At 37.0% G+C, this 22864-nt stretch overlaps 1 protein-coding gene across 11 annotated transcripts in view; it reads left to right on the forward strand.

Annotated features, from left to right (window-relative positions):
* Ccdc18 (coiled-coil domain containing 18) overlaps positions 1–20803 on the forward strand; it is a 119377-nt gene extending 98574 nt beyond the window's left edge. For 8 of the 11 annotated variants that reach the window (XM_028867401.2, XM_037209290.1, XM_037209289.1 and 5 more), the window contains 4 exons: positions 506–709; positions 3839–3976; positions 10245–10445; positions 17086–17928. In XM_028867401.2, coding sequence (XP_028723234.1) covers positions 506–709; positions 3839–3976; positions 10245–10445; positions 17086–17580 — 1038 coding nt within the window. In that variant the 3' untranslated portion in view covers positions 17581–17928. Of the gene's footprint in view, positions 1–505; positions 710–3838; positions 3977–10244; positions 10446–17085; positions 17930–20545 lie in introns of those variants that run through there. The other 3 variants (XM_028867405.2, XM_028867407.2, XM_028867406.2) reach the window with 3 other exon arrangements.
* Positions 20804–22864: the final 2061 nt, after the last annotated feature.

Genomic DNA, 22864 nt, shown 5'->3' on the forward strand with positions numbered 1-22864 from the left:
ACCAGAAGTCTGAGACCAGTCTGAGAAACCTTTCAAAATGCAGTTTTTAAATGTGGCTGGAGGCCAGGCGTGGTGGCGCACCCCTTTAATCCTAGAACTCTGGAGGAGGCTGGTGGATCTCTGAGTTTGAGTCTAGCCTGGTCTACAGAGTGAGTTCCAGGACAGCCAGGGCTGTTACTTAAAGAAACTCTGTCTCGAAAAACAAATAAAATTAAAAAATAAAAGGGGCTGAGGATGTGTGGGTGTCAGAGCACTTGGTCAGCATGTTGAGGCTCTGGGTTTAATCCCTAGGGTGAGAAACATTCCCAGTTTGTTATAGTTTTGTCATTTTATTATCATTAAGGCTTTAAAAAATACTATAGTGGGAGATGCTGGTTTTATTGTATCTTTTATAAAGATATAATTGTAGGGAAATTCTCCTATGAAAACAAGGAAGCAAATTGTACCTATATACTTTATAACTATATATTCATTTTGAAACACACAAATATCTTATGCTTTTCAGGTTATAAAAGAACAGGAAGAGTACATTGCTACCCAGTACAAGGAGGTCATTGATTTGGGGCAAGAATTAAGGCTAACCCAGGAGCAAATGCAGAACTCTCGTTCTGAACTGGTGGAGGCTCGTCGCCAAGAAGTCCAAGCACAGAGAGAGGTAGAGAGACTCTCTAGTGAACTGGAGGATATAAAGCAACTCTCTAAAGAAAAGGTAATCCTATTTTAAATAATTTCATATTACTGAAGAATTTTTAATTTTATGTTATGTACATATTACCACAGTTTTTTAAAGAAAAAATTTAACTTATTATACTTAGGTTTTAAATTCTTTGTAATATAATATTTTATAATAAAAACCCTTCATAAATGAAATCTGGCTATACTAGTTCTCAATAAGTTGAGTTATTTAGCGCTTTTAGATTTTCAAGTGTTTGAGTCATCTTCTAAGTAAAAACTGTCAAAATTGTTAAGTGTTACAAAAACCTCAGTTCAGATGCTCTGCGATGGTAAAGTATATTAAAAATCAAGAGTACTAACAAAAATTTTATTTCTTTAAAAGTTAGCAACTCATTTAAAGAGTATTTAGATTGATAGACTTGGTTGAATAATTAGACCTTGAGTTAAATGTTTATTTTTATTCTGGAAATTCTTGTAAGATTTCTGCTTTCTCTTAATGCTTAGTAATTCATCATAGGAATATATTTAAAACATTTTTACCTTTAGTTTTTGTTAGGCTTAGTTATATTTTTATTCACATTTCTGGATTATTAGAGCAACTAAGAATATATAGGAAATTTTATTAGTGATATAACAGGTATCTGAGTGTTTACATAAAAATGGGAAGGTGTCAGCCGGCGGTGGTGGTGCACGCCTTTAATCCCAGTACTCGGGAGGCAGAGCCAGGCGGATCTCTGCGAGTTCGAGGCTAGCCTGGGCTACCAAGTGAGCTCCAGGAAAGGCGCAAAAGCTACGCAGAGAAACCCTGTCTCGAAAAACCAAAAAAAAAAAAAAAAAAGGGAAGATGTCTACTTGTATCTAATTTCTATTCTTTGTTGGTAATTTCTGAGTTTAGTATAATTTGTTTTATTTGATAAGCTAAACGCACTTCTCAAAATAAGTTTAAATGAGAGGTTACTTAAATTGAAAGTTTTATAATATTATAATTTAATCCTAAGCTAAATATAGATTCATATTTATCTTTTGGTTTGGGTCAAACATTGATTCTTTTTATGAATAATCTGATTTGAATTTTATTTAGTCTGTTTACATAAGCCATATTCATATTCCATTCTCTGTAGTTATTTTAGTTTCTTTCAAGTAGAGGGAGACTTAAAAGTATAGAATATCTGTTCTTGTTGTTGGGGGAATGTGTGTGTTGCTTCCAAGTAGTTGGTAACAGTTTTGACTGGTTCTAAATGGGTAGCAGATGTTTGTAACTCTTGTTGAGTTGTTTCAAACTTTTAACTTAGCTCTTACTTTAAAATATTTCCATACATATTTCATCAATGTTTCCCCTTATTCATGATGGATGTACATTTCAAAGACCCTTAGTAGATGTATGAAACTACAGATGTTACTGAAACCTACTGAAATACTGTACTATTTGAGATAGGCACTTCTGGGCCAGTACTAAATCAAATGAGGGCTCCTGGAACACAGGTATTATGATAACATGATAACCAGTAAACGAGCAGGTAGAAAACAGTGTAGCTATGCTGGACAAGCAGATGGTTCATGGTCATCAGGTTGTTTAGAACAGTTCACAATTTTCAACCTATAAATTATTTATTTCTGTAATTTCATATTTATTATCTTTGGACTGTTGTTGACTTCAGGTTGCTGAAACTGCAGAGAATAAAACAACAAAAAACAAAACCTCTTTCACTCCACGGGGCACTACTACATGTAATAAAATTTTGTTACTAAAGTCACAAACACAACTTGCACTAATTAACACAAGTAGGTTTGGATAAAAATGCATATCAGGGCTGGAGAGATGGCTCAGCAGTCCAGAGCACTCGCTGCCTGGTTGCTCTTCAGAGGACCCAGCTTCAATTCCCAGCATCTACATGGTGGCTAACACCTATCTGTCTAACAACGATCTGTAGCTCCAGCTCCAGGGGATAGCTCTTCTTCTGCCCCCATGGGTACCAGGCACACAAGCTGTGCATATACAGGCCAAAACATGTCTAGAGATTTAAAGAAGAGTGCAGATTATTCTTTTTTTTTTCTTTTCTATTAAAAAAAAAAGCCGGCTGGGCGGTGGTGGCTCATGCCTTTAATTCCAGCACTCGGGAGGCAGAGGCAGGCGGATCTCTGTGAGTTCGAGGCCAGCCTGGTCTCCAAAGTGAGTTCCAGGAAAGGTGCAAAGCTACACAGAGAAACCCTGTCTCGGAAAACAAAAAAACAAAAAACCAATATTTGTTTATTGTAGAAAACAATTTAAAGATAGCTTAAAATGTTAAAATGATCATTATCCCAATACCTAGAGATCATTGTCATTAAATATTTTGTATATTCTGTACATAGTAATTCATAATCTAAAAATTTTTTACTAAATATAATAGTAATACAACACATTATATTATATTATATTCTACTCACATGACGCTAAGCATTTTTGCTATAATTCATGCTGGTATTAAATACATGTTCTGTTGTTCAGTCCTGCCATAACTTACTTAACAGTAGTCAAGAAACATCATATTTGCACATTTGAGGCAAATGCTATACTAACCTTTAAATTTTTAAAACATTAAAAAATGTAAGTTATTTTACCCCATGCCCATCTGCCTGAGACCCCAGCCACTTCCTGAGACTTAGATTATTCTTATAAAAAGCAGATAATCCATATGGTGAAAAAAATGCACAGGAACACCTGAGAGCAGACTGTTATCTGCCAAATGGAGATAGTTATTTGCTGAAGTTATTATTTTTGGGGTCTTTGTTTCATAGAAAGTATTGGCTAGTGAACTCATGTAGCAAATAATATACTAATGGCTTCTTTTGGTCTTCTCTAAAATGTCTATATTTTAAAGTTTGGTTGGTGGGCTGGAGAGACGGCTCAGAGAGATGGCTGCTCTTCCAGAGGTCCTGAGTTCAGTTCCTAGCAACCACATGGTGGCTCACAGCCATCTATAAGTGAGATCTCGTGCCCTCTTCTGGCATAAAGTCCATAGAGCACTCATACATTAAATAAAATCTTTTTCTTAAAAAAGCTAGCTTGGCACATGTATTTACATAAAGACTAGCTTGTTTCCACTAAGGCACTGAATTCATTTAGTTATAATAAACCAAATCAGCTACCTATATAACTTTGATTCAACATGTCATTTTTAAGGAAGCTCATGGAAATCGTTTGGCTGAAGAACTAGGGGCTTCTCAAGTACGCGAAGCCCATTTAGAAGCAAGAATGCAAGCGGAGATAAAGAAATTATCCTCAGAAGTGCAGTCTCTCAAAGAGGCTTATCATATGGAGGTAAAGAGAAATATAATCCGTGTCAGTAGCCCTACTAAAGTGAACTGACCTACTAGGATGGAACTATGAGGCTAGTTCTTGAAATGCTCATTGTGAATTAATATATTGTGATCTTCATTTTAGGCTAAATACATACCTTGCACTTACTATCCTTTCACTTAAAAAGCTATTGTGCTCTAGATGTAAGAGGTCTAGTTCTTGAGGCAGACATCCTGAATCTAAGTCCTGTTTGATAGCTGTATGACCATGGATAACCTCTCCTTATTTAACCTCTGCAAGATGTGTATAATGACAAGAGCTATCTCATAGGACTGTCATAAGGAATAAATTAATTACTATATGTGAAGTTCTTATATTAGAGTCTGACTTATCATTATTGACTGTAGAACTTGTGGAAAACAAACGAAATAATTATAGACATAAACTATTTTATGTGATGTGAAAATACTCTAAAGTACTTTGTAATTTCTAACCTCTGGTCTGATAGTAAGTTAGAGAAGCAGTACTAGAATCATTTTATCAATATGTTCTGAACCTTTATAAAAATGAACAGTATTATTAATTAAAATATTTTTTTTTAAGATTTATGTATTTATTATGTATACAGCATGTATGACTGCAGGCCAGAAGAGGGCACCAGATTTCATTACAGATGGTTGTGAGCCACCATGTGGTTGCTGGGAATTGAACTCAGGATCTCTGGAAGAGTAGTCAGTGCTCTTAACCTCTGAGCCATCTCTCCAGCCCTTATATTTTTTATTTTTTAAAACATTTGTAAATATTACCCAAAATCTTTCATTTCTTAATATTTATTGAGTTTGGTGCTTAGAAAGCATTTTTCTGTAAAACAAAGACTACAAATGCATTTGTATTAAACTTTTCTTTTTTCCTTGAAACAGTGTCTCATTATGTAGCGCTGGCTATCCTGGAACTCACTATGTAGAACAGGCTGGCCTTGAACTGACAGATTTGCCTGCCTCTGCCTCCTGGGTGCTAGATTAAAGATGTGCGCCACCATACCCAGCTTTTGTGAGGCTTTGGGGTAGGGACAGGGGCACTTGTAACTTATGTCTTATTAAGTACATTTAGATTCAGATCTCTATAAAAACTTAGTGCCTGCAAAATGATACACAGTTTCAAGCTGTTTAAGAATACACTTCTTATACTATTTGTAACCCTTTATCATCAGAGGCAACATTAGTCCATTTCAGGTATTTGCCACTTACTGCTCAGATGCTATAATCTGTTGTCTGTAGTTATCCACTTTAAGCCATTAATTTTATAAATTACCTAAAGTTAATTATAAGCAGATAATTCATAAAAATTATTTAAAAAAATAGTTCCAGGGGCTGGAGCTATGACTCAGCTAGAAATGCTTCTCTTGCAGAGGATCCAGGTTCGTTTCCCAGCACTCAAATAGCAGCTCACCAATGTCTACAACTCTAGTTCCAAGGTGATGTGACACCATCTTCTGACCCACGGGCAGGCATACATGTAGCAAAATACTCGTACACATAAAAATAAAAAATAAAATGAAATTCAGGGTTGGAGATATGACTCAGCAATTAAGAACCTAATTGACCTTTGATTCTCAGTACCTGTATCATTGGCTCACACCCACCAGTAACTCTGGTGCCTCCAGATCTGATGCCTCTAGCTTTTGCAAGCATTTGCTAACCTATTTACCTACACACACACACACACACACACACGAGTTAAAAATAAAATTTAGTGTTTTTTAGTCTGTGGGGATAATAATTTTAAGTATGACAAATATATATAATTTGTATAAAATATTTTTTCTATTTGATTGTTAACAAAGATTTAGTTTTAAGGTGTATGTGTTGTTTCTATATAAAATGAGAGGGCCAGACCAGGCACACTTATACATTCCTGTAGTCCCAGCATTTGAGAGAAACAGAAGTTCAAGGTCATCCTTGGCTACATAACAAGGGCTTGAGGCCAGTTTGGGCTACATGAGATCATGTCTCAAGAAACCCTAATAAATAAGTAAATATGTATAAAATGAGAAGATATGCTATTATTGACTTATTTATTTTACATCCTGGCTGCAGTTTCTACTCCCTCTTTTTCTCCCAGTCCCACCCCCCACCTCTCTGTTCCCACCTCCAATCCCCCAATCCACCCCATTCTTCATTTCTGTTCAGGAAAGGGTAGATATACTATTGCAGTAATCGTTTTAAAAGGAATTGCCAGTTTTATTTTTAATTTTATGTGTATGAGTCTTTTGCCTGAATGTATTTATGGGTGTGAAGTCTCTGAGGGGGCCAGAAGAGGATGTTGCTTACCCTGAAACTGGTGTTAGAAATGAACCCTAGTCCTCTGGAAGAGCCAGTGCTCTTAACTACTGAGGCATCTCACCAGCTCTAGGAATTACTAATTTTAACAATTTTTTTCCTTTCTTTAAAAAAATGTTTGGCCAACCCAAAATTTAGGTTTCAGATTCATCAGAAAAATCATTTAATAATTGCAAAATTATTGTGGAGTGAGAATGATTTTTGTTATTTTATATTAAGTACTTAATTAAGTATATTACAGAAAAAATTTAAACATTAAAATGGATGGAATAATAGAAATAGAATAAATCTCCATATATGTTACTCATTTATCAACTGTGACAAATCACTTACTGTTTCTTTTATTTAAAGGGAGTACTTTGGGGTATGAAAAAGAACGTTGGTAGTAATCATACCAGGACACTAGACATAAAACTCAGATAATTTTAGGCATTTTTGGAAGTATGGTCAATATGTCTCTACCCTCACTCACTTTCCTACCATCCTCCCAATCATATACTATTTTGATAACTAAATCCATGTATCAATAGTTTATCAATTGAACTATTATTTCTTTTTTTTAAATTTTTTTATTTTTGAGACAGGGTTTCTCTGTGGAACAGTCCTGGCTGTCCTGGAACTCGCTTTGTAGACCAGGCTGGCCTCAAATTCGCAGAGATTCACCTGCCTCTGCCTCCTGAGTGCTGAGATTACAGACGTGTGCCACCAGCTCCCAGTTTATTAATTACTTCTAATTGAAGGGCTATTTGAAAAAAAAAAGTTCTAATAAACTGCAGTGGTATTTTCACATCACAAAATTGAGAACGCTTTTTTTTTTGTTAAGTGTTAAATACTCTTTATGTAATATTATACATAAACCACTGCTTTCAGTCCATAGGAAATTCCAATTGGCGTTTTTCAAAAGCAGATAGTTGTTTCCTGATGTTCAGCCATATTGCCTGTACCAGGCCAGAGAAGACTGTGAGTGTTCTGCTTGGTTCTGAGGCAGTAAAGAGATGTTCCCAGTGTTTAAATATATTTATGTAACCAGTTATATAAACTTAAGTGTAATATAAATTAAGTATGGACTTTGAGGTGACATCCCCCATCTTTGGATAAAAGCGAAGATTAATAAAGTCCAATCCTATCTTAAGAAATAGAAAGCAGTGATCATGAAGTATAATAAGGTAAAAAAGATGAATTATTAGATACTGATTTATTTAGTGATTTACTTAAATCACTGCTTATATTACCTATTTGCCAAGCATGATTTACTTGTTACCTGGAACATAATTACCTGGAGAAGTAGCTGAAACAATGAGTCATTGCCCTTAACAACCTGCTGACTGCCATGAATGTTTCTGTAAACTCCTACTTGCTTGTCCACCCCACCTTCTGGTGTCAGATATAAAATGAGATGCAACCCTAGGCCCAGAGCCAAGGCACTTCAGGAGCTGTCCTGCCTTGTCCACCAGTGTCATCTCCTCCCTTCCACTCTCACTAGAATCAGAGTGCTTATTCCAGAAAGATTCCTGCAACAATAGCATTTATGGAGCAGAAGCTGTTTTGTTTTTTTAAAAGATCATATGCACTTTACTACAAGCCTATTTTACTTATATCAGGACTGTCCAACAAAAATATGTTGTTTTTTAACAAGTTTTCATTTGTTTGATTTTTACCAATAAAGACTCAGGAGCCAGGTGCTGGGGTGAGAGCCTGCTAGCTCAGTGAGGCAGGGAAAGCACCCAGCTGACCTTCCTCCTCCACTGGTGTTCCATAAGCCCTCTCCTTCCCTGCCATCTCCAACCACCCCTTTAAACTAAATGTCCTCCCTTCTACTTCCTGTGCGTCTCTCTATCTGTCCTCTTGATTCCTTCTTACTCTTTATGGTTTTTTCTTAATAATCCTATGTTCACTTTCTGCCAGCTGGTTACTTGCTCCTCCTCTTGACCTACGGTTGACTTTATTTAATCCTGTTTACAGTATTCAAGCAGAAAGCTCTTGGATTAAAGATGTGTGCTAGGGCTGAGCCACACCACAACAAGAAAAAGGTTTTTCCAGTAAATAATGCTATCTCAGGGTTCACAGTGTGACCAAATATCCTATAACAAAAATACTCTGTTAGTATTCATGATTTAATTTTGGTTTATGAATTAAATATGCTACATATTAAAAGCCATGAGAAATTTGTTTTGTAATGCATAGGGCAGTGGCAATTACTCATTAGTAGCCTTTTAAGACAAACGTTAGGTCTGCCCTTTCTCCCTTTCTTAGTGAGGGTTACTATTGCCATGATGAAACACGATGAACAAAAGCAAGATGGAGGGAAAAGCATTTATTTGGCTTACACTTCCACATCACTGTTCATCATCAAAGGAAGTCAGGACAGGAACTCAAACAGTGCAGGAGCCTAGGGGCAGGAGCTGATGCAGAGGACATGGAGGGGTGTAGCTTACTGACTTGTTCCCAGAGCTTGTCTGAACCCAGGGGTGGCCCCACCCACAATGGGCTGGACCCTCCCATATCAACTGCTAATTAAAATACCCTACAAGCCTGGCAGTGGTGATGCAAGCCTTTAATCCCAGCACTCTGGAGGCAGAGGCTGGTGGATCTCTGAGTTTGAGGCCAGCCTGGTCTACAGAGTGAGTTCCAGGACAGCCAGGGCTACACTGAAAAACCTTGTCTCTAAAAACCAAAAAAAAAAAAAAAGAAAGAAAAGAAAAAAAAGAAAGAAAGAAAAGAAAATACAGACTTTTCTATATATAGCCCAATCATATGAAGGCATTTTCTTAATTGAGGCTCCCTCTTCTGCAGTGAGTCTAGCTTGGGTCAAGTTGGCATAAAACTAGCCAGCACACTCTTCTTGATTCTGGAGAAAGTCACTTTGTTCCACAGATAAACTTTTTGGGTTTTTCCAAATCCTTCTCCAGTATCCTTTCCTCGGGCAATACCTTGTTGGCACTAGATGGCCTGACCCACCTTTTTCTCAAGCAGCTCATGGAGATTTGGTCCAGTCCTATTCTTGCCTTCCTTTTCCACAGTATAGCCCTGGACACACTTCTGAACAAAAATCTTCTTGCTGTTCTCAACCTCATCCATTTTTAATTTGCTCCCTGCTGGTCAACACCACCAACATTATGATCTGAAGCCACAGATGTCCCACTCTCTCGAGTATTTTCTTTCTCCTTCCTTCCTTCCTTCCTTCCTTCCTTCCTTCCTTCCTTCCTTCCTTCCTTCCCTTCCTCCCTCCCTCCCTCCCTCCCTCCCTCCCTCCCTCCCTCTCTCCCTCCCTCGATTTGTGTTGGGTTGGTTTGGTTTGGTTTTAGTTGTTTTTTTTTTTTAATAATTTATTTACTTTTATTTCATTTGCATTGTTATTTCACCTGCATGTATGTCTGTGTGAGGGTGCCAGATCTTGGAGTTAGAGGCAGTTGTGAGCTGCCATGTGGGCGCTGGGAATTGAACCCGAGTCCTCTGGAAGAGCAGTCAGTGCTTTTAACTGCTGAGCCATCTCTCCAGCCCCGGTTTTAGTTGTTTTTTGAGACAGAGTCTCTCTCTATAATCCCTGGATTTCCTGAAACTCAACTATGTAGTTCTGGCTATCCTAGAACTCAAAGAAATCCAACTGCCTCTGCCTCTGGAGTGCTGGGATTAAAGACATGTGCCACCACACCCAACTATGGGAGTATTTTCTTTATATCAAATGTCCAGTAATTATTCAGATTTCTCCAGTTGTCTAAAAAAAATCTTTATAGTTTATTTATATAAATCAGAATCCAATTATGGTATATGGTTAATGGTTAAGTGAATGTAAGACTATGTTCTTTTTTTCCTTGAATATTGTATTTAGTGTGAAATCAGATGTTTATAGCTATAAATTTGATCTCTTAAGGAAAAATAATAGTAGCAAGTATTAAAATGTTGAAAACAACTCCACCCTGCTTTCTTTTTACAATTTTGGGACTGTAAAGATGATTTCACATCAAGAAAACCATACAAAGTGGAAAATTTCTGCTGACTCTCAGAAGACTTCTGTTCAACAACTAAATGAACAACTAGAGAAAGCAAAACTTGAATTAGAAGAAGCTCAGGATACTGTAAGCAATTTGCATCAACAAGTTCAAGACAGAAATGAAGTCATTGAAGCTGCAAATGAAGCATTACTTATTAAAGTAAGTAAACATATAAAAGTAATGAAATAATATTTGTGAAATAAATGATTTATTTTTCTTGTTCCCATTTATAGAGGGTCTGCATGATCAATTATTGACTTGAAACAAAGTACATCTTGTTTAGAAGACAAATACAAGATATTAATACGATATAAATGATATTACCACAGAATAATTTACATGTTTAAATATAAATGCTTCCATTTATAACATTTACTATAGTGGGTTTTATACCTGATGTGCCTTAAAAAAAAGTTGAAGCATTTTTCAAAATCAGTTCAGTAAAGTTCCTTTGAAAATTATAAGTAAAAATATAAGAATATATTCAGAATTTTTTAAAACTGGGTTTAAATATAGATGCTTTTAAAATAGCTTAGGCTGTCTGTTCATCTGTTTTGATTATGGCAATTTGTGTGGAGTTTGAAATTAACATTATGGATGCTTAAATATTCATTGAAGCCCTTTACAAAAGAAAAATAGAGCGGTAGCAAAATAGGTTATTGAAAAGAAATAAAATCAACTAATACCATATATATATATATATTTCTAGTTTTGTACTTAGCTAAGTAACTCATCCTTCTTTTATAATACAGTTTATATTTATAGTACTAGGTACATATGATAGACATAATCTAAAATTATACTTAGGACCTGGCAATACAGCTTAGTGGAAAAATCTCTGCTTACCATGCAGGATGCTCTGGAGTCAGTCCTCTGCATTAATAAAATGTTTAGGCTAAACACTGTGTATGCATGCGTTTGTTAAGAATGAACACACTGGCCAGACAGTGGTGGTGCCTGCCTTTAATCCCAGCATTCAGGAGGCAATCAGGTGAATCTCTTGAGTTCAAGGCCAGCCTACTGTACAGATCGAGTTTCAGGACAGCCCAGGCTACCCAGAGAAACCCTGTCTTGAAAAACAGACGGACAGAAAAAAGAATGAGCATAGTATTAGTGCTTTTACTAAGATGATATTCCTACTGCTGCGGGTTGCTGCTCAGTGATAGAACACTTGACCGGCATGTATGAAGTCCTAGGTTGGACCCCTCCCTGGTCAAGGCACTTTTTTTTTCTCAAGTGTTCTGGGAGTTTATAAAATTTACACAAAATTACAGATCTTCATTGTTAAAAAAAAAATCCTTCAAAAATTAAAATATTTGGGGCTAGAGAGATGACTCAGCAATTAGAGCACTGGCTTCTCTTTCAAAGGTCCTGAGTTCAATTCCCAGCAAACACATGGTGGCTCATAACCATCTGTTGTGGGATCTGGTGCCCTCTTCTGGTGTGCAGGCATACATGCATATATATGGCATAAAGGCAGAACACTGTATATATAATAAATAAATCTTTTTTTAAATCAAAATATTCTACATTGTATCCCTAGTTATAGTAATTATTTTGCTTATTCACTGGAGATTGTCCATGAGAACAGTACAATTTGATCACTTGTGGCAATCATTCACATTTTAAGTTTGGCTATTTATGGAATTGTCAAAATATTGATTAAATGGTAGCATTTGTGTGTGTGTGTGTGTGTGTGTGTGTGTGTGTGTGTGTGTATGTGTGTCTACGTGTCTACGTGTCTACAGAGTGTGTGTGTGTGTGTGTGTGTGTGTGTGTGTGTGTGTGTGTGTGTATGTGTGTCTACGTGTCTACGTGTCTACAGAGTGTGTTCCAGGACAGCCAGGGCTACACAGAGAAACACTGTCTCGAAAAACAAACCAAAAATTATTGTTATCTTTTGTATATGAGTGTTTTGCCTGCATATCTGTATGTGCACCATGTGCATGTAGTGCTTACAGAGGCCTGAAGACAGAAACAGATTCCCTAGAACTGGAGTTAAGAATTGTTGTTAGCCTTCATGTGGGTACTACAAACCAAAGCCAGTTCCTTTGCAAGAACAGCAAGTGTTCTTATCTGCTGAGCCATCTTTCCAGCCATCTAAATAGTAGCAGTTCTTAAATAAGCCATGGATAAAGAAATCTTAGGAGGTGTATTGTGATTAATGAATGTAGCTAATGTAGAGTGATACTAGTTTTAAAACAGAATTTCTTTCACTATTGACACACCTCTCAAAGTCAACCTTAGCTAGCTCTAATGTCTTAACTAACAAGAACAAAAAGAATAAAGGCTAATAATCTAAGAGCTTAGAAGATGTAACATAGCAATTAGAAGTAGGTGTAAATAGTTCTGGGAATGCATCTCAGTTGGTAGAGTGTGTGTCCAGCATGCACAAAGCCCTGATTTCGATCCCGAGCACTGCATAAAACCAGATGAACTAGTATATACCTATAATCCCAGCACTTGGAAGGTGGAGACATGAGGCTCAGGAATTCAAGGTCATGGTTGGTGGCTACATAGTGAGTTTAAAGCTAACATCTCAAAGGCTAAAAACAAACAAAAGCAAAAATCCCAGTAGCTGCAGAGTAGAAAGCAGTTCCATTGAGAACATCAGGCAGTGACAGAGAACAAAATTAGAAGTGAGGGAAATGACTCACTTTGAGGCAAGTTGATTTTTCCATTCCAGTTGTTATAGTGCTTGAATTAGTATTCTAGTATTTGAGGGCAACTGGAACAAGTACAAAGCTAAGATAACTTTCTTAGAGCCCTAAAGATATAAGTATATTATAGCACACTATAATGTTTACACTGACATTTGATCCTAAGAAAAAATTCAATTATGCTTAATGTTATTCCGCATAGTGCATTTCATTGTGAACAGTTATCCTTATCAGTTATCCAAAAAGAAGAGGAAAATACATGCAAATAAGAGACTACTTTACTTATATTATTTCTCTTTCAAAATTGAAATTACAACCAGGTATAATGGTGCATGTCTATAATCCCATCATACTAAGGGCTGAGGAGGAGAGTCAAACCAAAGTTTGAGGCCAGATTGGGTTAGGTACCATAACACACACACACTGTCTCTCTCTCTTAAAAAAAAAAATTCTTTATGTTTTTAAGTCTTATGGGTTTTTAGTGCTTATCTTAGTTTCTTTTCTAAAATCTAGTTTAGGAAAGCTTTCTTGTAATAGGAACATAAACACATATTAACTGTGGTAGTTTGAATGAGGATGGCCCCCTTAGGTTCATATTTAAATACTTGGTCCCCAGTTTATGGAACTGTTTGGGAAGGATTAGAGAGTGTGGCCCTGGTGGAGGTGTATCACTGGTGGTAGCTTTGAGGTTTCAAAATCCCAGGCCATTCCCAGGTAGATTTTTCTCTCTGCCTGCTCCTTGTTGATCGGGATGTACATTTTCAGCAGTATGTCTATCTGCTGCCATGCTCTCCACCATAATTGTCATAGACTCACCCTCTGAAACTGTAAGCTCCAACTAAAGGCTTTCTTTTATAATTGCCTTGGTCATGGGATTTTGCCACAACAGAAGAAAGGTAAATAAAGCAGAAGATGATGCCAGAGAGTGTGCTATTGCTGTGACAGGTCTAACAACGCTGTTTTTAATTTTGGTTTGTTTTTGAGGAATGTTGAAGGTTTTGGGACTTTGAACTAGAAAAGTGGTTGAGCATTATAAGCAGAGTTTAATGAACCACCCTAGTATGAACTTGAAAGACAGTAGTGCTGAGTGCAGTGTGGACAGACTATGGAGGTCCAGCTTAAGAGATTTCAAAGGAAAACAACATTAGCAATTGGACTAGTGTCTTAGTTATGGTTTCTATTGCTGTGAAGATACACTACAACCATGGCAACTCTTAAAAAGGAAAACATTTCATTGGGGTTAGCTTACTGTTCAGAGGTTTAGTGTAGCTAGAGTTTTCCTGCCTTGCCCACAATCAGGACAAATCTTTGTCACCCGCCAGTCCCACAGCCGCTCAGACCCAACCAAGTAAACACAGAGACTTTATTTTGCTTACAAACTGTATGGCTGTGGCAGGCTTCTTGCTAACTGTTCTTATATCTTAAATTAATCCATTTCCATAAATCTATACCTTGCCACGTGGCTTGTGGCTTACCGGTACTTTACATCTTCCTTGTCCTGGCAGCGGCTCCAAGCAGTCTCCTTCTGCCTTCCTGTTCTTTTATTTCTCCTCTCTGTTAGTCCCGCCTATACTTCCTGCCTAGCCACAGGCCAATCAGTGTTTTATTTATTGACCAATCAGAGCAATTTAACATACAGACCATCCCCCAGCACAGCCAAGTGCAGACCATCTCAGACACCTGCACTCAGACCCGTGGTCCTAATCATCCTCTATGTGGATCTGCTAGATAAAGCCACGAGGAACCGAGAACGGGCTCCCACAGGACATACAGAACATCCCACAGCAGTTTAGTTCATTATCATAATGGCAGCATGCAGGCAGACATGGTCTGGAGAAGGAGCTGAGGGTTCTACATCTTGATCTGCAGGCAGCAGAAGCAACTATGTGTCATACTGGGCATAGCTTGAGCATAGGTAACCTCAAAGCCTGCCCCACAGTCACACATTTCCTCCAACAAAGCCACACCTCCTAATAGTGCCATTCCTCATGAGTGATGGTTATGATAAACGGCGCTGGTTACCCGCAGAAAAGTCACGGGCCATGGCAAGTCACAGGCCATGGCAGAACCCAGTGGTACTTTTTAGAGCTTTATTAGAAGGGAAAGGGGGGGGGGAGAAAGAGGGGAGCCAGGCCTGGGGGGAGGGAGCAGAGCAGAGAGAGAGAACACACAGACAGAGGGTGAGGGACTGAGTCCAGCTTTTTTAAGGGGCAGATTGCATGACCCTAGTTGCCAGCGCCTGCTGATGTAAGACACAAGACCCCAAGCTGTGCATGTACAGGGTCCTAACAATAAGGGCCATTTTCTTTCAAACCACCACAGCTAGAGACAGTTCTTGTGATATTTTGGCAAAGGATGTGGCTCCTTTTTACCCTTCTTTTAAAAACCCACCTGGAGCTAAATTGAAGAGTTTGGCATTAATTTTGTTGGCAGAGATTTCAAGATAGTCAAATGTTGACTCTGGCTATTAGTGATCACTCTCATGCAGATCTACAATGACAAGAACAAGTGGTGCAATAAATAAAATGTAGTTTGAAAAGAAGAACAGGAAATTTAATGTTGGAACCAAAGTTTGTACTGAAAGAATCATGAAATGAAATAAAGGGAGTGGTGCCCTGAGGTGAGACCCCCACCCAACTAACCCTGCAACTTATAAAAAGGGCTAAGGAATTATCTGTTCCAAAAAAGCAATAACAAATCAAAGCTTATGCAAATATAATTCAAGGAAGGAGCCAGGTTACATCCCAAGCAAGCAGTCAAACTTGACAGCTTCAGCCACATGGTTCTGGCTTTAGAGTCATGAAGAATACAGGAATAAAGGGGTTAAGGAAAGCCTCTATGGTTAAGGAAAGTCTCAGAGGCTAGGCATGTGGCAGGGGAGTCCTTGAATGGAGGCTGGGAAAGGCCATTGCTTAAAGCTGTGAAAGTGAAGCCTGGATTGTGTTGGAGACCAAGATGTTGGAGATAATAGAGCAGTAGGAATGATTGCCAGGGAGAGCTGTTGACAGAGAGTTGAACCAGCCCACAAGAGGGAATCATGTTGCACTCAGCAAAGTTGGAAGAATATAGAACTTTCTAAGCCTTTTGACAGGATTTAGAGTTTGCCCTGTTGAGTTGGTCTTCCTTTGGTCCAATACTTCCTCACTGTGCCCTCATTCCTTCCTTTTGGAATGGTTATGTATATTCTATGTCATTGTATGTTAGAAGTATAATTTGCTTTTTGATTTTATAGGAAATGCAGTTAAGAGATTGCCTTTAGTTTCAGAAGAGACTTTCAACTTTGAAACAGTGTTGAGATTGTGGAAGACTGTGAGGACTTTGAAGTTGGACTTTTGCATTTTGATAAGGCCACAAGCCTTTGGGCGCCAGAAAGTGGAATGTAGTGGTTTGAATGAGAATGGACGCCATAGGCTCATATGTTTGAACACTTGGTCCCTAGTTGGTGGAACTGTTTGGGAAGGATTAGGAGATGTGGCCATTTTGGAGGAAATATGTCAGTGGAGTTGGACTCTGAGGTTTCAAAAGTCCTCACCATTCCCTTTTAGCTCTCTTTCTTTGCCTCATGCTTGTGGGTGAGATGTAAGCTCTCAACTACTGCTTCAATACCATACCTACCTGCCTGCTGTCTGACTCCCCACCATGATGCTGATGGACTCACCTTTTGAAATTTAAGCCCCCATTGAATGCTTTCTTCTATAAATTGCCTTGTCACAGCAGTAGAAAAGTGACCAAGACAATAACCAATATGTATTTACTTCCCACTAGAAATTCTATAAGTAGTCCTAAAAGTAGTCAGGTTTTAAAAAAAAAGTTCACCTCTGTACTTTCACAGATAAACTTATAAGTGTAAGATTGAAATCTTTAACATTAAAATGGTCTCTATGGAAAATATAGTTTTCATGAAATTCATTAGAATATTGGAAGCAATTTTCAAATGAAAATACATAATCTCAAAATGCAGCTATCTTTAGTAGTAGAAGGTTTGAAAAACACTTGTAAAATTCTCAAGAACTTTTATTTTAAAAGTTTCCATACTGAGACAAAAACTGACAAAGATGACTTCTAAGAGTCTATGATTTTATAAGTAGTTTATTAAACAGAAATATATTGAGCTTGTACTATATACAATTTTTCTACAGGAATCAGAATTAACCAGATTGCAAGCCAAAATTTCTGGACATGAAAAGACAGAAGACCTCAAGTTTCTACCAGCTTCCTTTACAACGCTAACAGAAATTATGCCTGATATTCAAGATCCAAAGTTTGCCAAACATTCTCAGATATCATTTTTCAAATGCAGAAAACTACGTCGCTCTGTTAGTGCCACTGACCTTAGTTTCAAGAGTCATACCAATGAAGATCTCTCTGAAGAATTGCTACAGGACTTAAAGAAAATGCAATTAGAACAGCCTTTGGCATTAGAAGGTGGTCATAAAGACCTAGCTTTCAAGCATCCAGATTCATTTAAACCTCTCCCATATAACCTGGAAGATGATAGTTCTGAGAGTAATGACTTTAGTACTCTTAGTGGAATGCTGAGATATATAAACAAAGAAGTGAGACTGTTAAAAAAGTCTTCTCTGAAAACAGCTACTGGTTTAACTCAGGTATGTATTTCACACATTACCACATAAAGCAGTCATTCCTAAAGTATTTTGCTTAAAGTGTTCAAGAAATTGAAGATTCTAGGATGGGAAATGTAATTCAGTTGGTAGGGTATCTGCCTAGTGTGCCTGAAGTCACTTTCAGCTCTGCATACACTGGGCATATACACCTTTATAGGATTATTATATAGTATTATATAATAATATTATACATTATTATTATAGGATTATTCCTAGCACCTGGGGATACTAGGATCAGAAGTTTAAGGTTGTCCTAGGTTACTGAATAAGATCCAGGCCATCCTGAGCTGCATGAGATACTGTCTCAAAACAAACAAACAAACAAACAAACAAAAAACGAACAACAAACCAACCAACCAAAAACAACTTGGGAGGCAGAAGCAAGTTCTAGGCCAGCCAGGACTATGTAGTGAGACCCCAATCTGAGGGAGAGAGAGAGATAGAGAGAAATTGAGATTGAAGATTCAATACAGTTAACTGGAAAATAAACTCTTTATGAAACAGAAGAAAAAAATAAGAGTCAGTAATAGTTTGCAAGAGGCAATTATAGAGAAGTAGAGGAGTTGGTGTGATGTGAAAGACACCGGGACACAGTGAGACGAAGACAGGTTGTGTGGATATAAAAACAAACGGGGCAGAAGGTCTGTGGTGGGAGAGAAATTTCTTTACTGATTGTCTCTTTATTATCCAAGTCAGGGTAAGGTGATGGAAGTTTCTTGTTTTTTATTTATTTTTTTTTTTTAGTTTTTTGTTTTTTGTTTTTCTTTTTTACTATCTTACTAGGCAGCCCTAGCTGGCCTCCAACTAACAGAAATCCACCTACTTTGCCTCTTAAATGCTGAGATATGGCATGCACCATCACTCCAGACAAAGGTATTGGAGGTTTAAGAGCAGGAAAACTAGCAAGCCTTTAGTCCCAACAGGGAAGTAGAGGCAGGTAGATCTCTGTGAGTTCAAGGTCAGCCTGGTCTACAGAAGGAGTTCCAGAACAGCCAGGGCTACAAAGAGAAATCCTGTCTCCCCTCCCTCCCCCTCCAAAAGGAAAACTATATGAAGCAGTAGTTAACTTACAGAGTAAAAAAAGTACACATTTACCATCATACCTGGAAGTTTAGTAGACTTACTAGCCAGACAGCCATGTAAAATAAGATCAGCTGCTATCAACCTCCCCCATTGTATCTTAGAAACAGGGTTATCTTTTTTCCCATTATAAGGACAACCAAAAAGTACTCTTAAAAGTGTTCTCAGAGGGACAGTTCTACCTCTTTTTCTAACCCCTCCTCTATTCTAATGGTAATCAGTGCTACAGATAATATAAGACTGGTTTTGGCAAAAATAGAACCAAATTTTGTGTTGTTTTGTTTTGTTTGAGACATAGTTTCTTTGTGTATCCCTGGCTGTCCTAGAACTCACTCTTTACATTAGGATGGCCTTGAACTCAGAGATCCGCCTGCCTCTGCCTCCTGAGTGCTGTGATTAAAGGCGTGCACCACCACCAGCCAGCATAGAACCTATTTTATACAGGATAAATTTGACCCCAAAATGACAAATTTGTAATCATAACGTATAGTATTTACTATAAAGCAAGGAACTATTCTAAATTTTTTATATAAACTCAATCCCTGAAACAACCCTGTGATACATACTATTCTATTAGTAATAATAACTAATAGTGCTTAGTGTTTCTTCTATTGTAGTGATATTATTATCCCCATTATATCAGTGAAAAATCTGAGTCCCTGCTCTTAACCACTATGCTATGTTGTAAACATTCAGATTGTTCATAGACTTCATGTTCTAGGTACCCACATTTGTTTCACAGCACCTACGTCAGGCACCTCCAACTTCAGGGAATCCGATGGCCTTCTGCCTCTGCAGGCACTGCACTCACATGCAGTAACCCACAGTCAGACACATACTTGCACAGGTAATTATAACTAAAGCAACAACAACAAAACAAAAAACTCTCCTATTCTGGCTGGGCATGGTTACACAATCTTATAATCCCATTAGTTGAGCAGACCGAAGCAAGAAGAAGACAGATTGGAAGCTAGCTTGAGCTACTCTGCCAGCAAAAAAACAAATTTAAAACAAACAAAAACAAAAGAAAAAACAAGCTTTCCATTATAATTTTGTTTTGGACTAGAGTAAGGCAAATTTATTAAGAACTCTATTAGGAACTTATAAAATATTACTTATATCCATCCTGTTTCCAAAAAGGGCAGTAAATAGTTCACAAAATGTGATTATGAGAAATGCCAAAATCAGCCTAAAGAAAAATCAAGATAGGAAAAAAAGATGAAGCAAGAGAATAAGGAAATATATAGGAACATGATAATATTTTCCAATTCAAGGTATGATAAGATTTGACCTATTTTTTAAAAATCTCTCTTGTCTTCCTCTGTCTTTCTCCTTTTCTATGCTGTATTGCTTTACCTGCAAATATTTCTCTCCTTTTGCTTCTTTTTTCCATATTCATATAACCAGTTTGCTCTCCTTTACTGTGTATGTTAGTCTAAGCCATAATGAGATGTTGATGTCTGTATGTTACTTTAAGATTTATTTTAATTTTGATTATGTGTGTGTATGTCTTCATATGTGCCTTCAGAGTCTAGAAGAAAGCATAGGATCTCCTGTAGGTGGGGTTACAGGCACTTGGGACATGGGTGCTGGGAATCAAACCTGGGTCTCCTAAAATAGCAAGGGTTCCATCTCTCCAGTCCCTGCATCTAATTTTTATGTCCTCTAGTTGGAGTGTAAAACCTGGTTTAAGTGAATGCTCCTATATTAGCATTACCAGAATTACTTGCTTTTTTATAACCATGTGATATTTTATTGACATTTTCTGATTTTTTTTCAATTGGTTAACATTTCCCACTTTATCTTTAAATTATGTGCCTGAATGTTATGGTAGATTTTAATGCTATATCAATATCATTTTAATTTCATAATATTAATCTACTTTGCATTCTAGGGAGGAAAATTGTAATTAAAAGAAGATGTCTATGTCATGAAAAATGGAATTGTTGGTACTGTGCTGTTTATTATATGTAGTGCATATTTCATAGAAGCTGTTATTTTATTGTTTTTGAATAAATTTTATTTTAATATTTTAAAGAAACCTTTCTAAAATGTAATTATATTTTTAGTGAAAATTAATTAATTAACTATTTTTTGGTGAAAATTGCTGGTTTCCTTGTCTTGTCTTTTACATAAAGATAATGGCTAAAATACCTAATAGGTAAATTTAGCATTTGTGTTTTCAGTCATGCTACCGTATTATCTGCTGTCTTGTAATATTTACTTTTTAAATTAGGAATATGAATTTATAAGTCATTCTGTGATAAGTTTTTAAGATTTGTTGGGTGTTCGATGTTTATCAGAAACTTTATATTTAATCATCAAAACAGCCCTATGAAGCAGATATGTTCCTATTTCTGTTTTTATTTTTATTTTTTTATTTTATTTTATTTTATTTTTTGGTTTTTCGAGACAGGGTTTCTCTGTGTAGCTTTGCGCCTTTCCTGGAACTCACTTGGTAGTCCAGGCTGGCCTCGAACTCACAGAGATCCGCCTGGCTCTGCCTCCCGAGTGCTGGGATTAAAGGCGTGCGCCAACACCGCCCGGCCCTATTTCTGTTTTTAAATGTTAAATGTTAACATGGTAGAATTATATGTTCTCAAGAAAGTTAATCATTGCAAGTATTTAGAATTAGTTTTGTGTTAGTGATTCCATTTATACATGGTTAGCACTAAGAATTAAACACTGAAGTCCTTAATATATCATTAGTCACCCTGTGGGTGCTGCGAGTCAAACCCAGATTCTCTGGAAGAGGAGCTAGTGCTTTTAATCATGGAGCACTCTCTCCGCCCTGTCCATCAGTATGCCAGTAGTATAATATGAAAAACACCAAGTTAGAAAGTCTGGAGCCATAAGTGTATTTGAAAGTTTACAATACCCAGTATGAGCATTACAGAAGTGATGATAATTGGCAATGACAGAAAGATCAGTTTTCCTAAAGACAGTTGAATAGCAAATATCCATTCTGTAGAAAAAAAAAATGATAAGTATGAAAAGAAGATACAGGATGTAGAGAGCATTAAGGGGGGTAGAAAAAGTATTTAGAGTTATAACTGAAAATACCTCAAATTTAATGAAAATAAATTAGAACCTGTAGACCTAAATTCAGTAAAGCCTAAGTAGGACACATACACACACAATCTCACTTAGTCATAGTAGTGAAATTCTGAAAACCAAAAATATAAAGAATGTCTTAAAAGCAGATTTCAAAAGTCATATTTAGGAAGATAGCAATCCAAAAGAAGGCTGATTTCTAACTATTAATTATAAACAATTTGACTCCCCCCCCCCTTTGACAGAGTCTTATTATGTTTTATTATGTAGCCCTGGATGGCCTGGGACTTCCCTTGTAGACCAGGTTGGACTTGAACTCACAGAAATTCACCTGCCACTCCTATGGAGTGCTAGGATTAAAGGCATGTTCCACTATGCCCAGCAATTTGACATATTTTAAATATTAAAAACACTAATATGCTGACAGTAAATGGAATTTTTATTTTAAAATATTATATCAAACAGTAGACATAAGAAAACTTCAGTGCTATATTAATATCAAAGTGGGCATCAAAATGAAGATATACTCTTAAATGTATATAACTCAAATGTCAGACTTCAAACTAATAGAATTAAAAGAAAGAAAAAGAAGAGAAAGAAGGAGTCCACACTCAGTAGGAAGTCTATCTTCTGCTTTTTAGTAATTGAAAGAATAAAAGAACAAGAATGTGAGTAAATATATAGCAAATTTGAACTGCAACTTGACTTAACATTTAAAGAACACTTACTCTAACTGGAGAATGCACACTTGAGTACAACAGCAAATTCTGAGAAATCAAGTGCTGGGCTACAATTTGAATCATAATAATATTTTAAAAAATGGAATCATCTTACAATGATTTATTTTGAGACAAGGACTCAAACTATTGCCTAGGCTGCTCTGGGACTCACTCTACAAACCAGCATGCTGGCCTTGAACTTATGACATTCCTTCTGCCTCAGCCCCCAAGTAGTGAGATTACAGACATATACCATTATGCTTGGCTATTTGATTTTCTTTTGAGATTTTATGTGTATGAGTGTTTGCCTGAATGTATGTCTGTACCACATGCCTCATACATGCTAAGCAAGTACCTTGTAATAATGAATTACAAGATACTGAACTCATTCTGTGTTGAATGTCTTCAACAAATACTGGGGGGGGGAAAGCATCAGTATT

This window comes from Peromyscus leucopus, chromosome 10 (genome assembly GCF_004664715.2).
Source record: "Peromyscus leucopus breed LL Stock chromosome 10, UCI_PerLeu_2.1, whole genome shotgun sequence".
Lineage (NCBI taxonomy): Eukaryota > Metazoa > Chordata > Mammalia > Rodentia > Cricetidae > Peromyscus > Peromyscus leucopus.